Source organism: Carettochelys insculpta, chromosome 1, assembly GCF_033958435.1.
Source record: "Carettochelys insculpta isolate YL-2023 chromosome 1, ASM3395843v1, whole genome shotgun sequence".
NCBI classification, from domain to species: Eukaryota; Metazoa; Chordata; order Testudines; family Carettochelyidae; genus Carettochelys; species Carettochelys insculpta.
In genome coordinates, this window is record NC_134137.1 from 60,634,190 (window position 1) to 60,657,638 (window position 23,449).

The window sequence follows — 23,449 nt, forward strand, 5'->3', positions numbered from 1 at the left end:
CACCATTGACCCCGGCACTCCTCGCAGTTGCGAGGAGCAAGGGAAGTGGACAGGAGAGTTTCTCCTGTTGACCTCCCGCTGTGGGGCTGGCAGGAAAAAAAAAAATCGATTTAGGATATGTTCACTCTAGCTATGCAATTCATGTAGCTGGAGTTGCATATCTTAAATTGATTGATTTTTCCATGTAATGTAGACATGGCCTAAGATGCAGAGTGGTCCCCCTCTGGAAAGCCTGCTAGAATGGGGGTGGTAAATCAGAGTAATTCCCTTGCATCAGTTATACTGCATCATACTGCAGAATCCTCAGGCACTGCTTGTACTCGAACATTAATTCAGCAATATCAAGAAATCTGTGTGTACACGTTGGCGTTTATGAACACAGACACATGTACAACCCTTGAGAAAGATGGTAGGGCAGGAGGACAAAAAAGAATGAGCTGAAATCTTCCCTCTCCCCAGCTAATGAATTTCATTTAAGCTCTGATCCTCCAGCTTCTACCATGCATGTAAATGTACTTGTCCCACTGCAGTCAATGTGACTTTTTTATCTGAATCAATTAAGGCATGTGCATGAGAGTCTGGTCTCTAAATAGATCTGGGCATTTAAGATAAAAGGGGACAGGATTTTAGATCTCTTCATTAGATATTCTGGGCTGCCAAAGATTCAAACAGAAAAAGACTAGAGTTTAAATAATTTACCCAGAAAAACAGCACCACGTTGATGACTAAAACCTTAAAAATCACTCATTATTCTTCCACTCTTGCAATCTCACGGTAACCACAGTATAGTTTTGACACAATGACAAACCAAGTTTCATATTAGTAAATCGATAATTACAGAAAGTAACACTTCCCCCTCTTCTTCTGCAAAAGCAAAAAACCTCTTTTTTTTTTTTTTTAGAACCAGCTGATGACATTAACATAATATAACTTTACTAACACAGACGGAGTCCATTTCTTACCTTGGTAACTTTTGATCGGTGTCATCTTGTTGTAATCTTCTGATAAAATGAACTCCTGTAAAAATAAAAACAACGTTTAGAAATGTAAAATATCTGTAAATAAGTCTGTGTTGTATTGGAATTTACAGCAAATGTAAAATTTCTCCCATTTTCAATCCAAACACCAGCTAGAATTTCATTCTTCAATATAAATAAGTAGTTTCCTTTTAAATAAATGACTAGTAAATTCCACTAATACCAGCGTATTTCAGATTCTTTGCAATCTGCCCAACAAGTGATTTCACAATAATGACTTAATAATGAAAAGGACGTGGAAAAAGTGGCAACCAAAATATTTAAAGGTCAACTGGCCTAAGTTAACGACTTTACTATTAGCCTGCTAGCCAACCACATGCGACAGAATGAAAGACCAGCAATCAAGCGCATCCCAAGTACTTTTTTTTCGCAAGCCAGCTGGGGCTTCAGTTCAGAGGACGGTGACACGTACTAATGCCCTCTCCTGGTTATAAACAGGTCAGAGGCCAGATACCTGTAAGTCAATTTAGAAGCACAAAAACCTTCTTAGGCCACCTGTCCAGTCCCTTACCAGTGCTGGATTATTCCTCATTGCGTCTCATCTAGTTTTAAATATCAACAGCTCTGTGTCTTGGGAAGCCTTCATAGATATTAAGGCCATGTTTCCATTTGCTTCATTTTATACCACTGATGAATCTATATTCCCTTGTAACCACACTACTCTAAAAACATAATACTTCTCCTTCTCTGCAGTTCACACGAGGCTGGTGAACAGCCACATCTGGCTATGTGTGGGATGCCATGGATTATTCTAAGCTCTCTCTTGGTGGCAAAGGAGGAGTCATTTGGATCCTTGGTCTTGAGCACTTATTTTGCCAGTTACAGCAGCACTCATATGAGGAGACTGTCAGCCTCCCAATGCTGCTCAGGTTTGTTCTGATTTTAAAAAGCACACGCAGTTACATTAACCATTTAAGAATGATTTACGAAAATAATCAGCATACAAGAAAACCCGTAGAACAGTCTAAAGCCAACACAGCATGGCAAACTCCCACCCAAGTTAGTATGTACTGGGAGCAGAGGCGTCCTTCATCTGTCTGACTTCTGAGAAAGAACAGATCAAAACTCATGAATTTTACGGGCCTCAGTGAAAGCAATCTGATAGAAATTTTGTGTTACTGGATTGCAAAGGCCTAATACTTAAATTGGTGGTTTTCAACCAGTGTGCCATGGCACTGGTATGCCATGAGAATTGTCTAAGTGTGTCATGAAATTTCATCAATTCCTCTCACTGAGGCTTTTGAAGAGCTTTGCGTGGGGGAAATTGACAACCCTGTGCCAGCTGGACTGCCTGAGTTTCAGCTGGTGCACAATTCGTCAATTACCCTCCTCAGTTGACTCTTTGCATGAGGGGAAATGCCAGCCCTGTAGGACTCCCATAGTGCCGGCAGGCAACTGAAAGGCTGCTTCCCGGCCCAAATGAGCTGGCAGGGAGCCCGCCTCCACTCCTTGCTGTGGCAAGGGGGAAGGAGAAAGGGCAGGGACCTGTTGGCACTGGGACACATTTTAAATTCTACATCCTGGCTCCAATGGGCTGTTGGGGACAATAGCCCACTTTCAGTGGTTACTCATTTACTCAACGTCCCTTGCATGGCATTGAGCAGATTTTGAAAATGCATCTGTGCTCCATGTCTTAAGACGGTGTATTCTTATGGTGGATTTGAAATATTAATGCATTTGATCCTTGTTTAGCTTGTCGTACGTACTGTTTTGTGGCAAACCTCTCTAGTACGACTGTAACCATAGTAAATGAGACGTTTATGAGCACTTGATTCAGCTGAAAGAAGTGGCTGTGCTGTGGAACTGTTCATCTCATCGAAGTGTGCCATGTTACTGAAAAGGTTGGGAACCCTTGCTTTACAACTCCGATTTTGTGCTTTCTGGTAGGATCACATGAATTTGTTCACAGATTGATGGTGGAAAAAGCCACTGAAGAAAGTGACTTATAATGGGCTAGACAAAAAAAAGTGAAGGTGACACGTTCAAACAGTATAGTGTAACTTTGGTGCTGGAGCTCATGGATACAGCTTAGTCAACTGTATCTGTGAGTAAGCGAGAGAAAGTTAAAAGTGTGCAAGACAGCAAGCGTTGAGAGACTTCACAAGAAAAGAGCAGCACTGATGCTGGGGAGGGGGGAAGCCATTCTTATTGCAACTCCAGTGAAAGGGGAGAGATCACTGAGGTTGGAATAGTTGAAGATAGCACAGAATAAGGGGGGGGGCGTGAATGACGGTAAGTAAAAATACTTAAAAATAATAACATTTTAAAAGCCTCATAAAGTACTGGAGTATTTCAGTTCACAAGTAGCACCAAAACACTGAATGGCAGACTAGTACTACAACCTATTTGTAAAGCAAAGTATATTATAAAATAGTAATCGTCAGTTTTTGACTGGAGGCTTGGCGATGTTTCCCCATTGTTCCAACTTTAGGAGACTAGCCAGTGTAATCTCAGATCTCACTGTGAAGTAACTGTAGATCTCTATGTTAACTCTTTGAAGTGGTGGCCACTTTAATCCAAAAATCAGCCTACAACCATATGAGCCCCAGAACCCATCCGCACATTTCACAACAATAACAGAACAATCTCCCTCAAACAAAAAAGACACCAAGGCACTGGATATGATCTGCTAAAACTGAGTTCAGACTAATGAGTATTATAGCCTGTCAGCCAAAGGTTACAAACATTGGACTGTGAAATCAAATGTGACTGGTTTGTCCTGCCAGTTCATGTAGCAACAGAACACAAAAGCAAGTGTCCAATGTTTGTAAGTTTCTTTGGTAAGTTAATTATAACTGTACTGTTGCATTCTCTTGTGCTGCCCTACTTCACCCCACTGTTGCCTTATTCCAATCATTTCTCATTAGCTTTCCCCTGGCACCAATAGACTACAATACAACACAGAGCAGAGTTTTAACACGGGTAACAAATCTATTCAGCAAGTTGAATTTCTAGTCCGGGGTCATCCTGATACTTTCACCCACAGAGCAGCAAGAAACTGCCCTACCACTGATGTTAGGTTTCAGTTAGTTACTGCCCTGAAGATCCTCACAATCTAACCATTGCATTAAGTTCTTTAAAATAATTCTAATTTAGACCAAGCTTCCTTGGTGTGAAGTGTGATTTAATCTTCCTGACATTATCTGAAAAAAATAAGTCCGCTTTACTTGCCACTACGTGCAGAAGTTAAACAGCCCTACCTTACTGGCCTTTAAGTTTAATGCCCCATATAACACAATGCTGGTGCATGGACTCTAGGTCTTTGAACCAGAAGTAGCTAAATTACGACGGCAACAATGATTCCAGTCACACACCCAACATAAACCATCAGTAACGCATGAACTCCAGCGTATGACTGTCTTCACTCACCTCCAATTAACCTGAGATACTTTTCCAGAAGGAAGGAAAGTGACGTAAACACAGTGGCCACTCTTAACTAACTCACATTTTGCCTCAGTAATTAGGTAACGACATGTTAATTACCAGTCTTCGGTGAAAGACTTTTCAAATGCTTTGCTATAAAAGTATCCTGATTTATGGCATAGAGAAAGCTATGGTCACTGTCTAGCAAAGGTGAAATTGGAATAAGGATTACAAATGCATTGATTACCTAGTTATGCTTCAATATTAGCAAATACTACACACTGTGTAATGCAGAAATATAAAATAGACAAACTATAGACACAAACTTTAACACCTTCTTCCTTTCTTAAAAACAGGGGGTGCAGTATATAAGAATTTGCCTTTTACCTGAACAAATCCATACTTTTTATCTTCATGTTTCACCCATCTTTTCTTCCTTTCCATACAAAATCCACGGCCACATCTCATTCTTGCTTTGTAGTCTTTCTTCTTTACACATTTTTGGCACTTTCCTCAACATATTTTAAATTTTTTGCTCCCCAACACCCTTTTGACCATTGTTTTCTTTTACTGCATATTCATTCCTCCAATGAATCATTCCACAAATGATCAAATTGGCTGCTCCAATAGACAGGTGGTATAATATAGAGCACCCTGACTCATGAAGTTCATGCCTGCTGCACCTATATGTTTTGTTTAGCCTCCACTTTGAGAGCAATGAATCATGGAATATGGGTCTACTGTCAGAGCAGCCTATTTCCAGATCCTATCAGGCAGCTTTTGGGCTCCATCCATGATAAATGTAGAGGTCACTCACAAAGTTCAAAACACATCTGCTTCAAACTGGAAGGACTATTTCCGCAGTAATGTCCCCAGAAATTGAAGTTAAAAGCGTTTTGGAATTTACAGGGGGGACTGGAAAATGACTAAATTGGTAATACTGCTGAAGTAGTTGACTATTCGGAGGTATGTGTATAGGGAAATGCATTTGGACTGGACCTATCGCTACTTCAATTAGACATGTATACATCTGACAGCTGTTCTACTGTGACTAGCAACAATGGGTTGTAAACAAATCCTTTATTTTTAATTAAATTTCTTCCACATCCATTTGTGTAGGACCTGCCAAGATGTCCAAGAGGAACTGGAGGAAGACTACAATTGTGAATGCCCACACGAGTTAAACATACTGCCTACCAAGATGAAAGTTGCTGTAAGAAACAAACTTTTGGCCGGAGAGGTAGTATAGGCTCAAAGAAATCTGTTAAGACTCTTTTTACCTACACTGTTTGCTACAAACAAACCCTTCAAATGTCAGTCTGATTTCTTTCTAGATACACTTACTTAGTCTGTGACAGAATAATAAAAACGTAGGGCAGGAAAGGTCCTTAAGAAGTCATGAAGTCCAGCCCCTTGTTCTCAAGGAGGACTGTGTCACCCAAGACAATACCCAACATGCTCTTAAAACTTTCTAATGATCAGGAATCCACAACCCCCCCTATTCTAGTGTTGGATCAACTACAAAATTATTTAAGAACCAGAGAGGTGATCTTGAGTAGGCAAGAATGATTTTGTCTTATTTGGTGCTGCATAGGCACCAAGACTGACACTTATAAATGTTCTTACCATTAAGGGAGGCAGAGCTGTTAAGATATCTTTATAAAAAGACAGGTTTCTTCTTCACAGCAATCTGAGTGGGGAGACTGGCATCTCCTTCAGAGCTTAATTTGGAACAGAGTTTGCTTTTGGAGAAAAAAAGAGTCCCTCAGCTTCTCAGGGACCTGAAATAGCCCCGAAGATTTGGATTCTGTAATGGAATGAGAGGGGCTTTTCAAAAACAGCTTTCTGATCTTCAGGCCAGGGTTTGGGGAAGGGGTCAGAGTGGAAGCGTAAGGAAAAATTACAACTTGATTTTGTTTTAAGTGCCACAATTTCCTAAGGACATATGAAATCTGGCAGTAGTGATTAAAATCAATCATCATGAGCAATACTCTTTCATCTTGTTCAGACATTCTACTTACAAAGATAAACTTCCAAGCTGACAAGTTATAATGGCTGAGAATAACCACTTGTGTCATTTTTAGGAGCAAAAGGAAGGAAGTTTATCAGCCACTTGATTTTACTCTGTGACAAACAGGTGACTGATTCTAATTAACTTTTAGCTAGAGGCTAAGTTAAACCGAAACATTACAGTAATTGATCTCAGTCACCAGCTCTTCTTCACCAGCTGTGGTGGAACACCTGTCCTGGTACTGACTGATAGCAATGTAGCCTTTCTAGATACAAACATCCTCCTTCTTACAATACACTAGCCCAATTCACCAAAATGCCACACATATATTGCAGGAATCAGTTTCATTTTCAAAAGTGCATGTGGGGAGAGTACTTAAAACCCATTTCCTTTACTTCTGCAAGAAAAAGACGAAATCATCTTGTACTGATGCATCTGAAATAGTCAGAACTTTGAGTGAAAAGTTGGGTATCTTGGATTATTTCCCAGAAGTTTGTTCTATATCACCAAGTATTTTAGAACCTTACTGCAGCTTTCTGACCCGTTAGCAATCAGATAGTCCGCTGAATGTCTGATTAATTCAGGTGTTGGGCAATATTACAAAACATCTAGATGCTCTTTGATTTTTGATGTTGCAGCTAGTATAACATGCTGGTAGTTTCAGACCATTTAAAGAGCTAAAACAGGGAAAATTAGTAGGTAGCCTCTCGTGTCTGACGATGACATCTTGAGCTTGCACAGGCTCATCAGAAGATAGCCTGATCAGAAAATAGCCGGATCAGATCAAATCTGTATGTAAATGTAGCCCCATACCAACAAAGTCAATCACATCCAATCTAAGAGAGACTGTAACCAGCATATTTTCTCTCAATTTACTTTCTTTAAAATAAATAACATGTCCTCGTAGAGGATTGGCTAGAAATGCATTATATGGATCTGTCAATTATCTAGAATTACAAACTCAAAACCCAGTTCAATTAGCTTCCCCTTTCATATAAACAAGAGTGAAAATACCAACACTCCAAATGCTGGTCAGTATCTCAGCCCTGTCCCTCTCCTCATAGGCCAGGTGAAACAAGTGCTGTGTATGCTGGAAGATGACAAACGAAGACTAAATCACTTTGGAGGGAAGGCTTTCTTGAAGCCCTTAGAGAGAATACCCTGTCATCCCCAATTATGTACTATATCAATGAGGATTTAACCTCAGCACTTCTGCTGATTGCAGCTGTAGCAGAATATAACAGAGATATACAGTCTCAAGTAGGCTGTTCCCAGAGCATTTCAGGAAGGCTTTGGAAGTCAAAACCAGTCCTTAAAACCAACCAGAGGTAAGCAGAGCAGGTCCCAGAGCATAGGGGCCATGTGCTCGCTATAGGACACTGCGCTTTCCAAGAGGGCAGGTTAAACTGTAGGGCCTGTTCCAGCTTCCAGATCACTTTTAAGATACAGACTCTCATAAAACACATGGCAAAGGGCTGACTATGAAATGTTAAAGATAACTGTACCAAGACTCTCATTTGAAAGAACAACTGAATGCCTCTGACTACCATTGCCAGCTTAGCCTCTACATAGAGATGTTAGTCTAGTCAGACCCACCCCATCCTCAAATAAGTTTCCATAATAGTTACAGTCCAATGACAACCATGCCTCTCTGGTTCACACAGCAGATCTCTGCTTCAGTGTTCTGATCTCTTGACATGTCTGGGATAGCTCAGAAGTTACCGAAAGGAGAATGGATCTATTCACACTGCTGTAAATCAGAAGTGAAGTGACTCCATGGTAGGAAGATGTCCCTCACATGGGAATTACATCTTTGTAGCATATTGTAAATAAGAGGGTAAGCAGGACCAGTCTTTGTACACTGCTCTGGAACAGTGCTCTATATATTGTGTATAAAGAGCTAACTGTATTACTTCAAATTCCTCATATGGCTCAGAGTAATTTTACGCTCATTTGCTGTGTTCAGAAACCAACTTGGCATGACTGATTAGTAATTTGATCAAAGCTGGTTAATTAAAAACTTCTTATTGGACACGTAAAACCCCTACAATTTGTTTAGTTGTCTAATTCCCCTAAACCCAGCTCAAGTTTATATAGCAGTTTAAAATTTGTTACAGGTCTACTGTTTTCAGCACTAAAGCTGTCAGTTTTACTTACGGCTAGGGTTAATGTTAGTCTGTCATTTAGCCAATGTTAATTAAAATTTCTTGCACAATAATATATACATACTTCTCAAAAGGGAAGTATTTCAATGGGAAATCTTATTTATATGTACTTACTGAGATTGAACCATTGTCTAGACCTACGGACAGCCTTCTTGTTTCCGGGTTAAAAGACATGCATGAACATGGAGCTGAAAAAAATGAACATGTTGATGAAATTAACAAAACTATGATTCTCATTGATCTTGAATTTCTGGAGCATCTATCTAGCTAATACACTTACAATACTATTCTTTATTTTACCCCTTAAGATAGAAAACCATAAACATACTCTTCCTGTAACGCTAGTCAATAAATCCTGATACACCAGGATATAAAATGAGCATGCAACTATTCCTGAAGTCATGATACCATATCTCCCACCCCCAATTAAATTATTTAAACAGAAAATGTTATTCAACAGCAGTTGTCATGTTACAGACCTCTCAAAGAATATTAAAATTTTTTCTGTTTTAAAGTTTTTGTGTTTAACAGTTTGACAGAATGATTGAAGTCAGTCTTCTATATTTTCTGATCTTCAGCTATAAAGCAATAAAATAGCTTTTCTACAGTTTGCACCCTGCTAGTTTCAATTCCTGAATGGACTAAACTCCCATGGACTGGATGTCACTGAGTTTCGACAAAACTGAACAAGATTGACAACTATAGTTCCACTACAGATATCATCTCTATTATTATTAGAATATATTGTAATCAATAACTAAACTATGATCAAAATAAGACCCTAGAAACACATTACCCTATACAACTACCACAGTAGAAATTCTTTCTGTATATACTCTTGCAGCTTACTTTTTAAAATTCCTTATGCTCTTTTGAGAATCTGGTGATGTTAATATGTGGATGTAGAGTCGGAACTTTCTACTAAGAGTTGGTCATGTTTGCTTTGTTAGGGCTTGTCTATATGAGGGGGCAAAGTCAAACTAAGTTAAGCAACTCCAGCTAGGTGCATAGTGTAGCTGGGGATGAGGTAACTGAGCTCAAGTTATTGTGGCATCCTCTCTGTGGTGGTGGTGGGGTGGACAGACTTCCCTTACTCCTCGCAACCCTGCAGAGTACCAGGGTTGACAGGAGCACGAGTAGTGGTCGACTTAGTGTGTCCCTACTAGATCCACTAAAAAGTACCCACCCCCGGCAGCCCAACCTCCTACCAGGAGGCCAATCTCCAGAGCATCCATCTCTGAGTAAGTGTAGACAAGCCCTTAACAGGCAGCATTTTTAATCCCACTGAAGTATGCAGTGATAGTTTTGTTTGTCTTCTTCTGTACTGTAGCTGGTAGCTGCAAGTCTCAATCAAGTTTCTGCAGGAAAGGTTTGTCATTTCAAGCGACAAACTGAGAGGGACCAGGAGTTATTGCTTTGCATTTTTCTATTAATTCCATATTGATCACAAGAATAATAAACGAAACACTTTTAGTTCTGCTTTTCACTGTATTGTTCTGTTCTTTTTTTTGTAACCCTCTTCCCACATAGCAAGGTACGTGCGCTTGCTTTTATAAATAGTGAATAGTTTATTTTCTCAACTGCGTGTTTTAAACATTCTAGATTGGTATCAAAACATTCATCAATTCAGAGGATCCTTCGTGTTTTTTAGTTTGTGGCATAATCAGATGAAGACAAGACAGTACAAAAATGTTTGTGTTGCACATTTAACTGCACTACCATCCAGAGTTCATGATTTTGTATTTTTTTGTTTACTTATTCAAGAGGCTAATACAGAATAACTTATGGCAACAGAAACACAAGGAGCACAACAGACAATTGATCAAATAGATCATGAGTGTCTCTGATTACTTGTTTATTCTCTTTATTTTTTGGAACGTACAATTTGCTGTTCAATGAACAGAGAAAAGGATTCAGTTTAAAAAAGGAAGCTGTCACAATGAAAAGTATTTTACTGGTGCTAACGCCACCAGAGATCATTTAAGTGAAACTGGTGAACAGAAAAGTTGACTTTTCACCATTTTGCTATTCACTTTGTGGAGTTACAGCAATTCCAGAGCAGTGAAACTAAACAGGTCAGTTTCACCTTCTGTTAAGAGGTCATTTTAAGGGCTGCTGTACTGGGTCTCTTAACATTGCAGCAGTGTTGCAGGCAAATGCTTGCTCTGTTAAAAAAGCTTCATGGAAACATTTGTATCTTTTCATCACATCAGATTACATAAAACCCTTAAAATGCTACCCACACGCTACATTTTAGGTCCAGAGCTAGATAGTGAATCTGCTCAAACTGTACCAGTATATTTAAATGATACTGCTCGTATGTAGATAAACTCTTAAGTGCTTACTTCCCATTGACACTGCCTGAGTCTCACAGACATAAGAGCTTTGAAAACAGAACTTAGGTTGACAAGATATTTGTGGGCTTGTGAGAATTCTACCCACAAAACTCCTCATTTTCTTTCAGCTTTTCTTTGTAGTGGATGTAGATATATATAATTGGAGATACACATCTAGAACTGGAAGGGACCTTGGGAGGTCATCTAGTCCAGTCTGCTTTAGTCCGATTAAGACAGTCTTTAGAATGGAATGATCCATTAGCCCTTCGGCTGCCATAAAGCTTTCACATAATGGGTTTAAGCTCATTTACTTATAAATATGACATGAGTAACCCACCCAGAAGGCACTCATGTTCACCTTGTCAAACCGTGAATTACAAAGGAATGAACAAATTACATATTCTACTTATGGCACATTCCTCTCTCTTGAAGGCAGAGGTAGCAAAGAGCAAAATGAAGTATACATTGTTACTTTACACAGTTTTTATCCCTAGGAATCCCTGAGATGGGATACGGCTGCTACGGCAACTAGCAAGCAGGGGGCATGAGAACTATATTAGCTTGTTTTTCAGTTCACCCCAGCTATCCATACATTTCAGCAGTGGCCCTTATGTTTGTGAGTTTTCAAGGTCTGTTTTCTCAGAAGCAGTAATCTGCCAGGCTTGAGAAGGGTTTCATTCCAGTGCTTTCTCTTGTTTTATTCTCATCCCATTGTCTGAGATCCAGTCTATTTTCAATATGCATTAATGACCAATTTCCATACAAGGCCTACAGACCGTTAAACAGCTGAATCCGGCTCAGACCTGTAAGCTCACCCTTTTTCCCCCTCTTTCTCACACAGCCCACCCCCAGTGTACGAACAAATAATGAGCACCCAAAAAATCCTGGTACGCTTGTCAAAACAAAAAAGCAGCCCAGTAGCACTTTAAAGACTAATAAAATAACTCGTTAGGTGATGAGCTTTCATGGGACAGACCCACTTCTTCAGATCATAGCTGTACCACTTGCGTTTTGAATAGTGATACTAATGTGACCATATACAGCTGATTCTAGAGGGATGGTGATGACTTGGGAGCAGGGATTTCAGCACATTCTGGTAGCAAAGAGACATGTCACCCTCCAGCTATACTCCAAGAAGGCAATTTCCTCACTGCTCCAGGATAACAAAGCTAACAAGATCTGCACTGAAGAAGACAGCAATGCCACTCCACACTCAAGCAGCAAGGTCACTTCTGGTGTAAGAGCTGCATGGGAAGTGGGAGTTACAATCACTCAGATCTCATGCTATAGCTTTCAAAATCAGGATATAGAAAAGGAACAATGCGTCAACAGAAAATACCCCACAGCCCTGGGGTATGCCTTGTATGCACTTAGAAAGAAGTGACAGAACAGCATGAATCTTACGCTAAATACAATACGGTCTCGATATTCGTGAACCAAAGGTTTGTGAATTCATTTATTCGCGAGTGGCTGGAGTGGCCGCTTCCCTGGGACATGGAGTGCTGGCAGCTGCCACTTCCCCCAGCGCTCCGAGCAGCCGTACTGGCAGCCACTGCTTCCCCCGGGGCCTGGGCAGGAGCGTCGGCAGCCAGGGGCTCCCATATTTGCGATATTCAACATTCACAAGGGTTCTCAACATGGAACCCTCACAAATGTTGGGACCCTACTGTAGTTCTAAAGTTTTCCAAGATATTGGGCAAGGGAGATGATGCAAGATGTTCCTCAAAACAAGGTGCAGGGGTCAGGCTGACAGGCCAAAGCAATAAGCTAATGCGCTTGTGTGTGATTGTCATAAAAATGGTAATTGTATTAATTTGTGTGTTAATTTAATAGTTCAAAGGAAATGCAAATGATATGGTCTTCACTTGTCTACAACCTGTTGACTGCTATCCATTTACATTCTGTACTTACCACTACTTAATTAACCCTAGATCTAAAAGTCTACGTGAATATTGAGATGAGAATTTTCTTGATGTGTAAACTTCAGGAATACTATTGGAGGATTGTTCCTGGGTATCACACTGTATGCACATTGCTTACTCATCACATGAGACTGAAGTATTGGAAACATAAAAGATTGCTAACTTCGAAGCGTGCGCTGTGGTCCACGATGGAAATTCACAGAGTGTTTGCATTTAATGAGCAAAGGAAGAGCCCATGCTGTGGATGAAAATGCCTGCCAGACTGTCTTCCTTGGAAAGACACTATCAGAACTGATCCAGCAATCGACTGTGCATCTCTGAACAGTTTTGGATGATAATGGGATGGAATATTGAACAAGTGGACAGAGATCCTTAGAATTACTTTGGGTAAGCCTGAGGAAATTTTGGAAATTACTCACATGTTAAAGAGCTGCAGACTTATAAATTGGACTCACCTGTTACTGCATTTTACGTGCTTCAACCTGTCAATAACTTTCATTTCCTTTTCTTAATAAACCTTTTGCTGACTAGAAAATTGGCTGCCAACTGCAGGGGTGAGCAAAGTGGGGGTGTGGGCCCATGGGGGTGGGGAGCATGAAATTTCAGAAGGGAGGGGACACAGCACGATTGGCTGCTGGGTCTCAGGCTCACCCATCTCATTAAAAATGTTGAAATATGTTACTGGTTTTATGTCTGTGTATCCACATTTATATACCAATTAATAGTTTTTTATATTCTACAGACTTATTTTCTTACACAGGCTGAAAGGGTTTTTTTTTTCCATATGAACATAACCAAAATTTGCATCAGTGTGGATGACATTAGAAAGGTTCGGGAGGGGAAGCTGCTAATTGCAGGAATGAAAAGTGGGGCCTGACATAAAACGTTTGCTCACCCCAGCATAGCATACCCATTATCCTGGAATAAGTGACGGACCCTCTGAGGGAGGGAGTAACTAAATGCGATGCAATATTTGGTATAGTGCCCAGTATCATGAAGTCTAGTTTGTCTGGGTGGCATGGTCAGCCAAAGACACTAAGGGGACGGTGTGACTAAATAGTCAGACTAAAAAGCTTGATTCATTCTGCACATTTGTGATTCATTTGGTAAAATCTAATTGGTAGACTGTACCGCCAGGTCAGTGTGTATGACCTGTCTGACCCAAAACTGGCAATCTCAATTGTGAGCCATTTCAGACAGCGTGACAAGTGGTATGGGTAGCAGAATTCACATGCCGCAGGTCAGTTGGGCTTAAAGATCAGAACAGGGGGAGTAAAGGGAAATCTAAATTTGCCATCTTAGAACTGATTTGACAACTAACGAGCTGCCCCAATGTTTTCTCATGACACTTGCTGTTTGCAGAGACACAAACCCAACCCATTAGATAGAGGGGAGCCAAGAAAAGGTAGCATAAATCTTAAAAACAAGTATACAGAAATGCTTTTTAAAAAATATCAACCAAAGAGATATGAATGCCATACTGCTAGTCCATCTGGTCCAGAACTGACTTAGCCAGGGGAACAGTGACAGAGAGATAGCCGTGTTAGTGTGTATTCTATCAAAAAAAAAAAAGGCAGTCATGTCGTATTTTAAAGACAAACAAAGTAATTTCTTGGTGAAAGCTCATCACCAAATAAATTATTTTGTTTGTCTTTAAAGCGCTACATGACTGCTTTTTTGTTTGGCTAGGAGAATGCAACTGTTCAGGCCAGATTAACAGAACTGCAGCTGCTATAAACCAGCTTAGCTTAACTGACTTCAATGGAGCTTCCTAGTTTTACCCCAGCAGAGGATGTGGCCCAGTATGTTTTTGAGCAATATACTGAATACACACACTGCTCAGCACTGAGGGTGCATCTATACACAAAGAACTAACCTTGACGCTAAGCACTACATCAAAGTAGCCAGCAGAGAGTCCACACACATTTTCCCTCACTTCGAAGTCCTTACTCCATTCCTGGGAATGGAGTAGTGCCCTACTTTGAAGTTCAGCTTTGAAGCAGGGTGTGTGTAGATGCTCCACTTCGAAGTTGCCTACTTCAAAGTAAGCAACTTTGAAGTTATTTTTGTAGTGTAGACACAACCTGAGAGTTCCACAGCTCACCCACGGACACGAGATGGGCATAAGAAGAAACAGCCTGCCAGAGACACCTGAACTCAAAGGTGAAAGTAAGCCAGAACGGTGCAACAGCAAGACACAGCCAGCTGAGGTGGGGCTTTGTGGATGTTCCAGCCCTGGAGATCCACCACCCACTCCCAGCTTCAATTTCCACTTCCAGCAGGGGTGACGAGTTGCCATACTTAAGAAATTTAAATTACTTTCACTCCTACCTAGTGAAATCTTTCTAAGCCAAGAGCCACATTATCACAGAAGATCGACCCGTTCAGTGTCTATCTTCCATGGTCTTGTTCTGCACAAGTGCAAAATGGTACTTTCCAGGGTCAAAGATGACCCCAGAACTGCTTGCAAAGATTAAGGAACGTTGACAGGAGAAACTCTCCTGTCGACCTTCTTCCAGGTAGACAGCCATAGCAGTTGACCACTGATTAGTTGATTTTAGCCATGCAATTGATGTAGCTAAAATTGCGTTACCAGCAGTCATCTAGTCTAGTATAGACATAGCCTAGGGTAGACAGGGTGTTTACCCTGTTGTGCTTTAAAAGGTTGAAAAGTACTGCATACTCCTGTTGCAGGATGTTCATAACCCATCAATACTACAAAGCTTTGCTAGGACCGCAAGCTTAGAAGCAATCACTGTGGCACTAAACCCGGAGTAGGTACAGAGCATTTCCCAGTAAGGAGGTGGGCCAGACGATCAGCAAGTCTTAATGTGTAAACTTCAACAGAGAACATCTTTGGTTTTAACATGTAAATATTCTCTTCCTGGAAGACCAAGGCTCAGGAAGAAGAGGAGAGGTGGGAGGAGGTTTAGTAACTCATGCTCACAGAGTAGCTTTTGTTTTTACTAGGATATAAGCAGGACACACTTAACTCAAACTTACCTCTCTCACCCATCCTTATTTTTTTGTCTTTATTGGTAGCTCATAAGTACAACACAGATGAGCCTCGTCCTAAGCTTTCTCCCTTGGGTTTCCATGCAGAAACCTGCCTTAGATCTACTACCTCTTCCCTACAAATCACTCTCCACTTTTGTTACATCTGTGTGGACTGACTTAAGCTGCCATACCTGCTAAGGAGTCTGCATGTTGACAGGACTTAAACATGCTGTATCAGCAAAAAAGTCAATTCACCCTGTTGAGTGTATCATTTATAAATTTCCCTTTGCAACTAGCACAACCTCTCTTTACAAGGTAGCTAAAATTTGCCACACTGGAGAAGACCACTAGCCTGTTTGTCCAGTATCCTGCAGCAGCCCATATCAGCATCTTGCTCAGTAAACAATTTAAAGGTTATGGTGTTACAGGATAAATGAGTGAAATCCGAAAGGCTCTTCCAGGAGACTCTTCAGCCTTGACTAACCCCATTAATGGCAGAGTTTTATACTAGACTGGGTTTCCTGGCTTTTGATGATCTATACCACATTCTTATAAAAAGTGTGCAGGTATTCATTCAATCACTGGGCTCATTGGTTTCAGTTTCCTCACGCTGCACTGTCATGTCCCCTCTATAGTATTCTGTTCATGACCTCCACGACTTTGTCCTCCACTTTTTTTCCCCTTACAGATCTTCCCCTCTACTCATGGCTTCTCCCACACTCTTCACTCACCTCTAATTGTCTTTCCAACATCCATGCCTGGGTACCACATCCTCACTTTGCCCTTCCCTTCTAATGGAGTCAAATTCCACCAGCCTGACCTACTGATTCCACCAACAAACTTGGTGTCTTCTCCTTCCATTGCCCATTCCCAGGCTTGTCTCTTCTAATCTTCTTCTATGGAACCCACACTCTCCTCCATTCTCTACTGCTTAATTCTGGCATATGCTACGGTCATCTGCCTCCCTTAATTTTTTAAACATTCTCCTCTCTGGTTTCTTTCAACTTCCATCCTCCTGTCCCTCCAGTAAGCCCAGGTTAAAAATAAGCCCCCCGCCCCCCCAAGTCCGCTCTGATCAGATCACTGCCTACTTTAAATTCTGTTTACTTCCTTCTGCTTTCAATTCTTTACTTAGCTCATTGATGGTGGACAGATGGGCTTGACATCTCCACATGCTACTGCTGTGACAGAGTGGCTACATCACTTACCCAGCATCTAAACTCATTGTTTATGACTCCAGAAAATTAAGCTCATTTTTAATTGCTCTCCAGTCCAAGCCCAATGCATCTCCTTTCCCACTCTCTTCTTTGTATCTTCACTGATACCTCCTCCTTGGGGGTATCCTCCCCCTTTCTCACGTAACAGACAATCCTGTCTTCCAGACCCTCTCTCAACAGAAGACATACCGCTTGTTCTGCAGAACAAATGGCCATTTCGAAGTTTACTAATGAAGTGCTGAAATACATATTCAGCGCTTCAAAATTGACGCAGCTCACCCAGACGGGGCTCCTTTTCGAAAGGACCCCGCCTACTTCGAAGTCCCCTTATTCCTATGAGCAGATGGGACTAAGGGGACTTCGAAGTAGGCTGGGTCCTTTCGAAAAGGAGCCCCATCAGGACAAGCCGCGTCAATTTCGAAGTGCCGCAGCTGCCCACATGCTAATGAAGTGCTGAATATGTATTTCAGCGCTTCATTAGTAAACTTCAAAATGGCCATTTGCATGGCCATTTCCAAGTTTTTGGCTAGTGTAGACCCAGCCATACTGTTGCATCATGTAGCTGAACTAAATTGTCACCTCTTCAGGGTAGGGGGTTTGCCTTAAAAAAATCACTACTACTAGCACTTGATCTAGTAATAGAAACAAGGAGAAATTTTACAAAATACCAAATAATTTGTACTGAAATTCAATAAGACGGGATTTGGTATCTGTTAACCTGTTAAAAAAGGCTTCAGAGAACGCAGACATTTAGCTCAAGCATAGCATTCAGCATACAGTTGTCAACTTCACAAAAGGTCAAGTTCAGAGGTACATGTTCGGACCAAAAGAAATCAGTTGGCAAATTCACAGTAAACAATGAACTTCCCAAAATACTTACATGGCATTGCATGGTATATGCTAGGCCAATATTGCCCACTCTCTCTCTTCAACCACACACGGATAGTTCTGTTGAGGAAAAAATAAGTCACTCGTATTAATTTTCAAGTCAGGACAGACAGTTACTAGACAAAGAACCTTTGAAATTAAAATATTTGCCCAGTCAACAAAAAAAACCAAAAATCCCTATGACTCCCTACTAGCTGTCTTCAATCACTAGCTCTATGGATAAGGTGACAGCAGGAATCTTCTATGCCCGTCCCACTACATGGCATCTCTGCTGAATGCCCCATAACAACAAATAACTGGCACCTGTGGCAGCATTTTTATGTTGACTTTTACCCACTGGGAAGTTGACTGAGTCACCAAAGCATTCCATATAATCCAGATAGGCATTAAATAGCCATTGTATAGATAGAAACTAAATATTAACAATATTAATCACATTCTAATCAAATGAGCTCCCAAAAGAGAGGCCAAAGAACCTCCTCCCTCCAGCTCATGGTCGAGGCAGTGGGCTGTGTGGCTGTGTCAGAGAAGGCTACAGTGTCACTCCTGTACCCCTTTGGTAGAAAAATAGAATTCAGTCCATGGTACTGTCAATCCGTCACCTTTTGCCATTTGTAATATCAATTTAAAAAGCAAAAATTTAGCACAGTTGAACATGTTGTACGGAGGTGGAAAAAGTTCCATGGATTACAGTCCAACATTATTTGAATATTCACCTAATTATTGTTATTTAACCTTTAGCTCCTTAGACATTTTGTAGTACACAAACAGGGTGGCTCTCCCTGAGTTACAAAAATTCTTGTTCAAAGTTGGAAGTGGGTCACACTACTCTAGTATGCCTTGGATTCATAAAAGTCAGGTAATTCAGAGAGTATGGATTTGGGAACTTATGCAAATACACTTGTTTAATTGCTTATTGAAAACTGTTCCTTATGTAGCTTCTGGAACCTACACTATGTAAAATGACACCTGAGGTGACTGGTCAGTGACAGTTTTGGAGAATTCATAGTTCAAACTACTGCATAGCTAAAATTACCTCTATAGATTTAATTGCCACGTACAGTTAGGCTGAGTGAAGGGTTAGACACACCATGACAGATTTTGGAAAACAATCAACTTTGGTTTCAGACTGCAGTTTACCATGCCTGCCAATATTGCCACATAGTTGCTGTGTTCTCCTCTACCCATATGCATTTGTTGTCTCTTGCCTTACATTCACTTTGTTCACTGTGAAAGCAGCTCTAATTTTGGTGTGTTTGAGCTTGGTGAGCTTAGTGCACAATTCTGGGAATGGGCCTTCTGTATCCAAAAGTTACACAGCCTGGGCCACTTGGCCATCCAGGTTTTCCTCAACAATCTGGTCCCACCATTCTATGCTTGCTGCATGGGCCCAGAACCACCAGTGATCACTTGAAGACCTGGCCACGTTTCATTCAATGTCGCAATGGCCACTGCCCCTCAGTATTTTCATTTGTAGCATTGCACAGCCAGCCACACTGTGGTAGCCATGCTTCCACAAACACAAAACAAAAAAAATCAGTCACCTGCTTTTGAAGAAGCCACAAGAGCTCTGTCGACCTCTTTGGCATGCATGTTTTCCAGCGAGAGACTGAAAACTGGCATGAGAAACGGATCTCAAGAGGAAATTGTGGTAACTTGACCCCAGACTCCCTCAAATCCTTGAGAGCACTGTTATCCCTCAATATTATCAAGTGTCCCTTCAAACATTTACCACAAAGCAATGCACCAGACGTGGCAATGGTGGGATGCCTTCCCCCAGTGCCACACAGTTGCTGTAGATACAACCTGACTCTGTGGGGACCCACCCAAATGTGCGCATATCTCCACCAAAATAGCTATTCCAGAAGCTACATGGTGGAAAAACTGTCACAGGTAAAACTCTGTGGTATAGACATTCTATGATAAGACCTTTGAGAACAACAAGAAGTCCTGTGGCACCTTATAGACTAACAGATATTTTGGAGCACAAGCCTTCGCGGGCAAAGACCACGATAGGACCATTATAGGGTTTAATAAATGGTGCTTAAGTGGTTAGAGGGTGGCCTCCTTCCTAGTCCTCCCTCAGTAGGGAAGTGAGCCAACTTCAGTCCCCGTGCTCTTTGGAGATGTGGCAGCAGCCTAGTTCGCTTCCTAAATGTGCTCCTGCCTTTTATCACATTTATTTCTCCCCCTCAGACAAACTCCTTGATCCTCTCTGGGAGGAGCTAGGGCAAAGCCTTCAAGTGAGCTGAGATGCAGTGGTTTCCCTACTTTTGAACAAGCAGAATGTAAAACTTAACACAGGCAGTGAACACTGGTTTTGGTTTCCCTCCCTCTTCAGAGCTGAGAATTCTTTTTAAAAGGCATCAAACAGATCAAACTCAAAACCCACCCACTAACAGGCTTACACTGATCTTTGCAGTGATAGCTATGAGGTGCAGACTTTTTGTAGTATAGCACTCGAGCTGTTAAACCACTCGTAGGCCCAAGAACTGGCCTTCCAATTTTGATGCTCCAGGATTATTTCCCAGAAGGCCAATAAGCTGCTTCTGGGCCCTGCTAGATAATCTGTGGGCTCCACACAAAGAACTTGGCCTGTCCTTCTGTTATCCATTCACCCTGCTGGCTGCGACTCCACCACACAAGCATGCCACATTTTTGTCAAAATTTCAGGGTTGTATGCTTTTTTGTGACAAGAGTGTTACATAATTTACTGTACTATCACAACAGCATGGGTACATAAAGCTTCTAGCAGCCTGCAGCAATAGAAAGACGACCCTGGAACCTATCTTCTGGAAACTCACAGCCAGCCAACAACTAAGTGGCTATATCTTCAGATGAATTTTTTAGCTTAGTCTTTGTCGAGTTTGCTTTTGTCACTTCTCAGGTGCTACAGGACTGCTAGCTTTATTTTGCGAAGATACAGACTAACATGGATACCCCTCTGAGATTACAGTAGGGTCGCAACATTTGCAAGGGTTTGGTGATAAGAACCCTAGCGAACGCTGAATTTCGCGAATATGGAGAAGCGGCAGTCACTGGCGCTCCCCGCCCCAGGGAAGCAGCTGCTCATGAATAACTGAATTCGCGAACATTAAGTTCACGAATGTGGGGACCTTGCTGTATTTTGGGATAATCCTCCAAATATGTAGTTTGTTTCAGCACTAGTATGCTAGCAGAGCATTACATTTTAAAATCCTTGCAGAATAGCGCAAGTCCTACAGGAGATTCTAGAACAGGGATGGCCAAACTTTTTGCATCGGGGGCCACATGGCATTTTTTTTTACGTTCCGGAGGCTGAACACACTATAGCCTCAAATCCCACCTCCCCCAATCCCCAGGCTTAACCCCCTCTCAGCTACAAAACTGCCCTCCCTTCCCTAGGATTAAACTCTCCCAGCCCCAAACCTGCACCCCCATCTCCAGGCTTAACCTGGCTCAGAAGATGAGCTCCACGAGCTGCCACAGCCTCCCCACACTTCTCAGCAAGGCTTCAGCAGTTGCTGACTCAGCGACCCCTCCCCCCCAGCTCTCCTGATAACTTCCCCCACTTGCAGCGCGGGTGGCTCCCAGCCCTGCCACAATGAAATATTGGAACTAAATGTTGCCGGCCATTAAACCAATTCAATTTAGTTCCATTATTTTAGTTGTGGCAGGGCAGAGAGCCACAAATGGCTCCTTGAAGAGCTGCATGTAGCTCTGGAGCTGCAGGTTGCCAACCCCTGCCCCAGCCTGACTCCATCCCATGCCCCACACTCACTTTGGCCAGCTTGGGTAAAATGGTGCTGCTGCTGCAGCAAAAGGCTTTGTGGGCTGGACAAAAAGGCTTCACAGACTGGATTCTGACCCACGGGCCATGTTTTGGCCATCCCTGTTTTAGATTATTGGAACAGATGGAAACTTCGAACGGGATGCTCCAAACTTCCCTTCTTAGCCTCCAGCATCAAATCAGGTATCAAAAAACTAAGGTCACATTTCATCTAAACTATTCTTTACATCTTAGTTTGTATTTTAAATAGAAACAATTTTATTAGTTTTTGGAGAGCTACTAAATATTCATAAATGCTGGTTTACAGTTTAATATCTTTTTGAATAGAAGAATGAACCCAACAGTTCTGCAAGGAACTCAGATCTAGAGGGCCACATAAGAAGAACAAAACATTTCGAGGAAGGAATAAGTATTGCCCTGAAGAGTCCTGAAGCCTTACTAAAAATCTCAGTAATAACAATGGCTATTTCTGAATAAAACAGAAATGCAGCAGAGCCCCTTAATTTTTCTTTAGACATTTATTTTGCTCACAAAGAATTCAGGCAGTAGAATAAACATTTAGCATCAGGAACTTAAGAGCACAGAAGGAGCCAAACTATTGTCTGTACAATTAACTTTTTTCAGCCTACATCCTGCATATTTTTGTACACCTCTTGGTACAACACAGTCTGCCAGAACTGAAACCCAGAATTTTTAAATCCTCATAAGCACAAATAAATGTAATTTAAATGCATTTATTATGGAAATGATGCATAGATTATATCTGCTGGTTGCTTAGTTACTGAAGTATAACAGGAGTACCCTCCAACATCAAAATTCATTCTTTAGCTGCTCTGCAGTACCAGGCACATTACCATGGAAATGAACTATCCCTTTGAAAGTGAAGTCATATTTTGCACAAAGATTTGTTGTGAAAGGATTAGAAAAGTATCCACTGATTCATGGAGTACTCAAAGTTTTTTTTTCTGAAGTCACTTCACTGGGGCCATTCTCTAGATTGAAAACCTGCATAAATGAACATTTATGTCACCTATTTATGTGCTAAAGCACTGGTGGATAATCTGTGGCCCACTGGGGCTTCGTGTGCAGCACCTCTGACTCATGGACCTCTTGGCTGCCCCCCACCATGCACCTCTTGTGCACTGAGGCACCAGAACCCCGCATTTGTTTGCTCCTCCCCCTCTGAGTATGAGTCAATGTGCCACTGTTGGGGGAAAAAAAAAGCAAACGTGATTCTGAGGCGCATTAATAAGAGTGTTGTGAGCAAGACACGAGACGTAATTCTTCCACTCTAACTCTGCGCTGATTAGGACTCAGTTGGAGTACTGCGTCCACATCTGCGCACCCCATTGTAGGAAAGATGTGGAGAAAATTGAGAGGTTCCAAGAACAGCAACTAAAACATCAAGCAGCTTTAAATCCCATTGTGTTGGGGGCTGTATCATCACAACACTCCTCCTCCCCCAACAGTTTATACTTCAGTTTAAAATTAGGAGAAGACAGAGGAATGAAGTAAAGAGAATGAAGGCAACTCTATATTGTGGCTATGTGAACACCACAACAGTTCTAAATCAGAGCCAGGAACCACCACTGCCAGCCACTACTTAATTATCAGCAACCCCTTCTCACCCTCTACCCACTGATTAAGGCTAAAAAAAAGGTTACCTGTGGAGATGTGATTTGAGGAGATATTTCAAACAGTTGCAGGAGTATCAGAGTATTTAACTATTTTATCACGCATCTGA

The 23,449-nt window shown here is 41.5% G+C and overlaps 1 protein-coding gene across 9 annotated transcripts in view; it reads right to left on the reverse strand.

The window, feature by feature from the left end:
- Nucleotides 1-23,449, reverse strand: part of WDFY2 (WD repeat and FYVE domain containing 2) — a 149,778-nt gene that overhangs the window by 85,824 nt on the left and 40,505 nt on the right. For all 9 annotated transcript variants that reach the window (XR_012644451.1, XR_012644450.1, XR_012644452.1 and 6 more), the window contains 3 exons: nt 17,929-17,996; nt 8,691-8,764; nt 963-1,017 (listed from right to left, as the gene is read on the reverse strand). Coding sequence is in view for 5 of the 9 variants with exons in the window: in XM_074987342.1 (XP_074843443.1) it covers nt 963-1,017; nt 8,691-8,764; nt 17,929-17,996 (197 nt within the window). In the remaining 4 variants the exon portion in view is untranslated. The remainder of the gene's footprint in view (nt 1-962; nt 1,018-8,690; nt 8,765-17,928; nt 17,997-23,449) is intronic.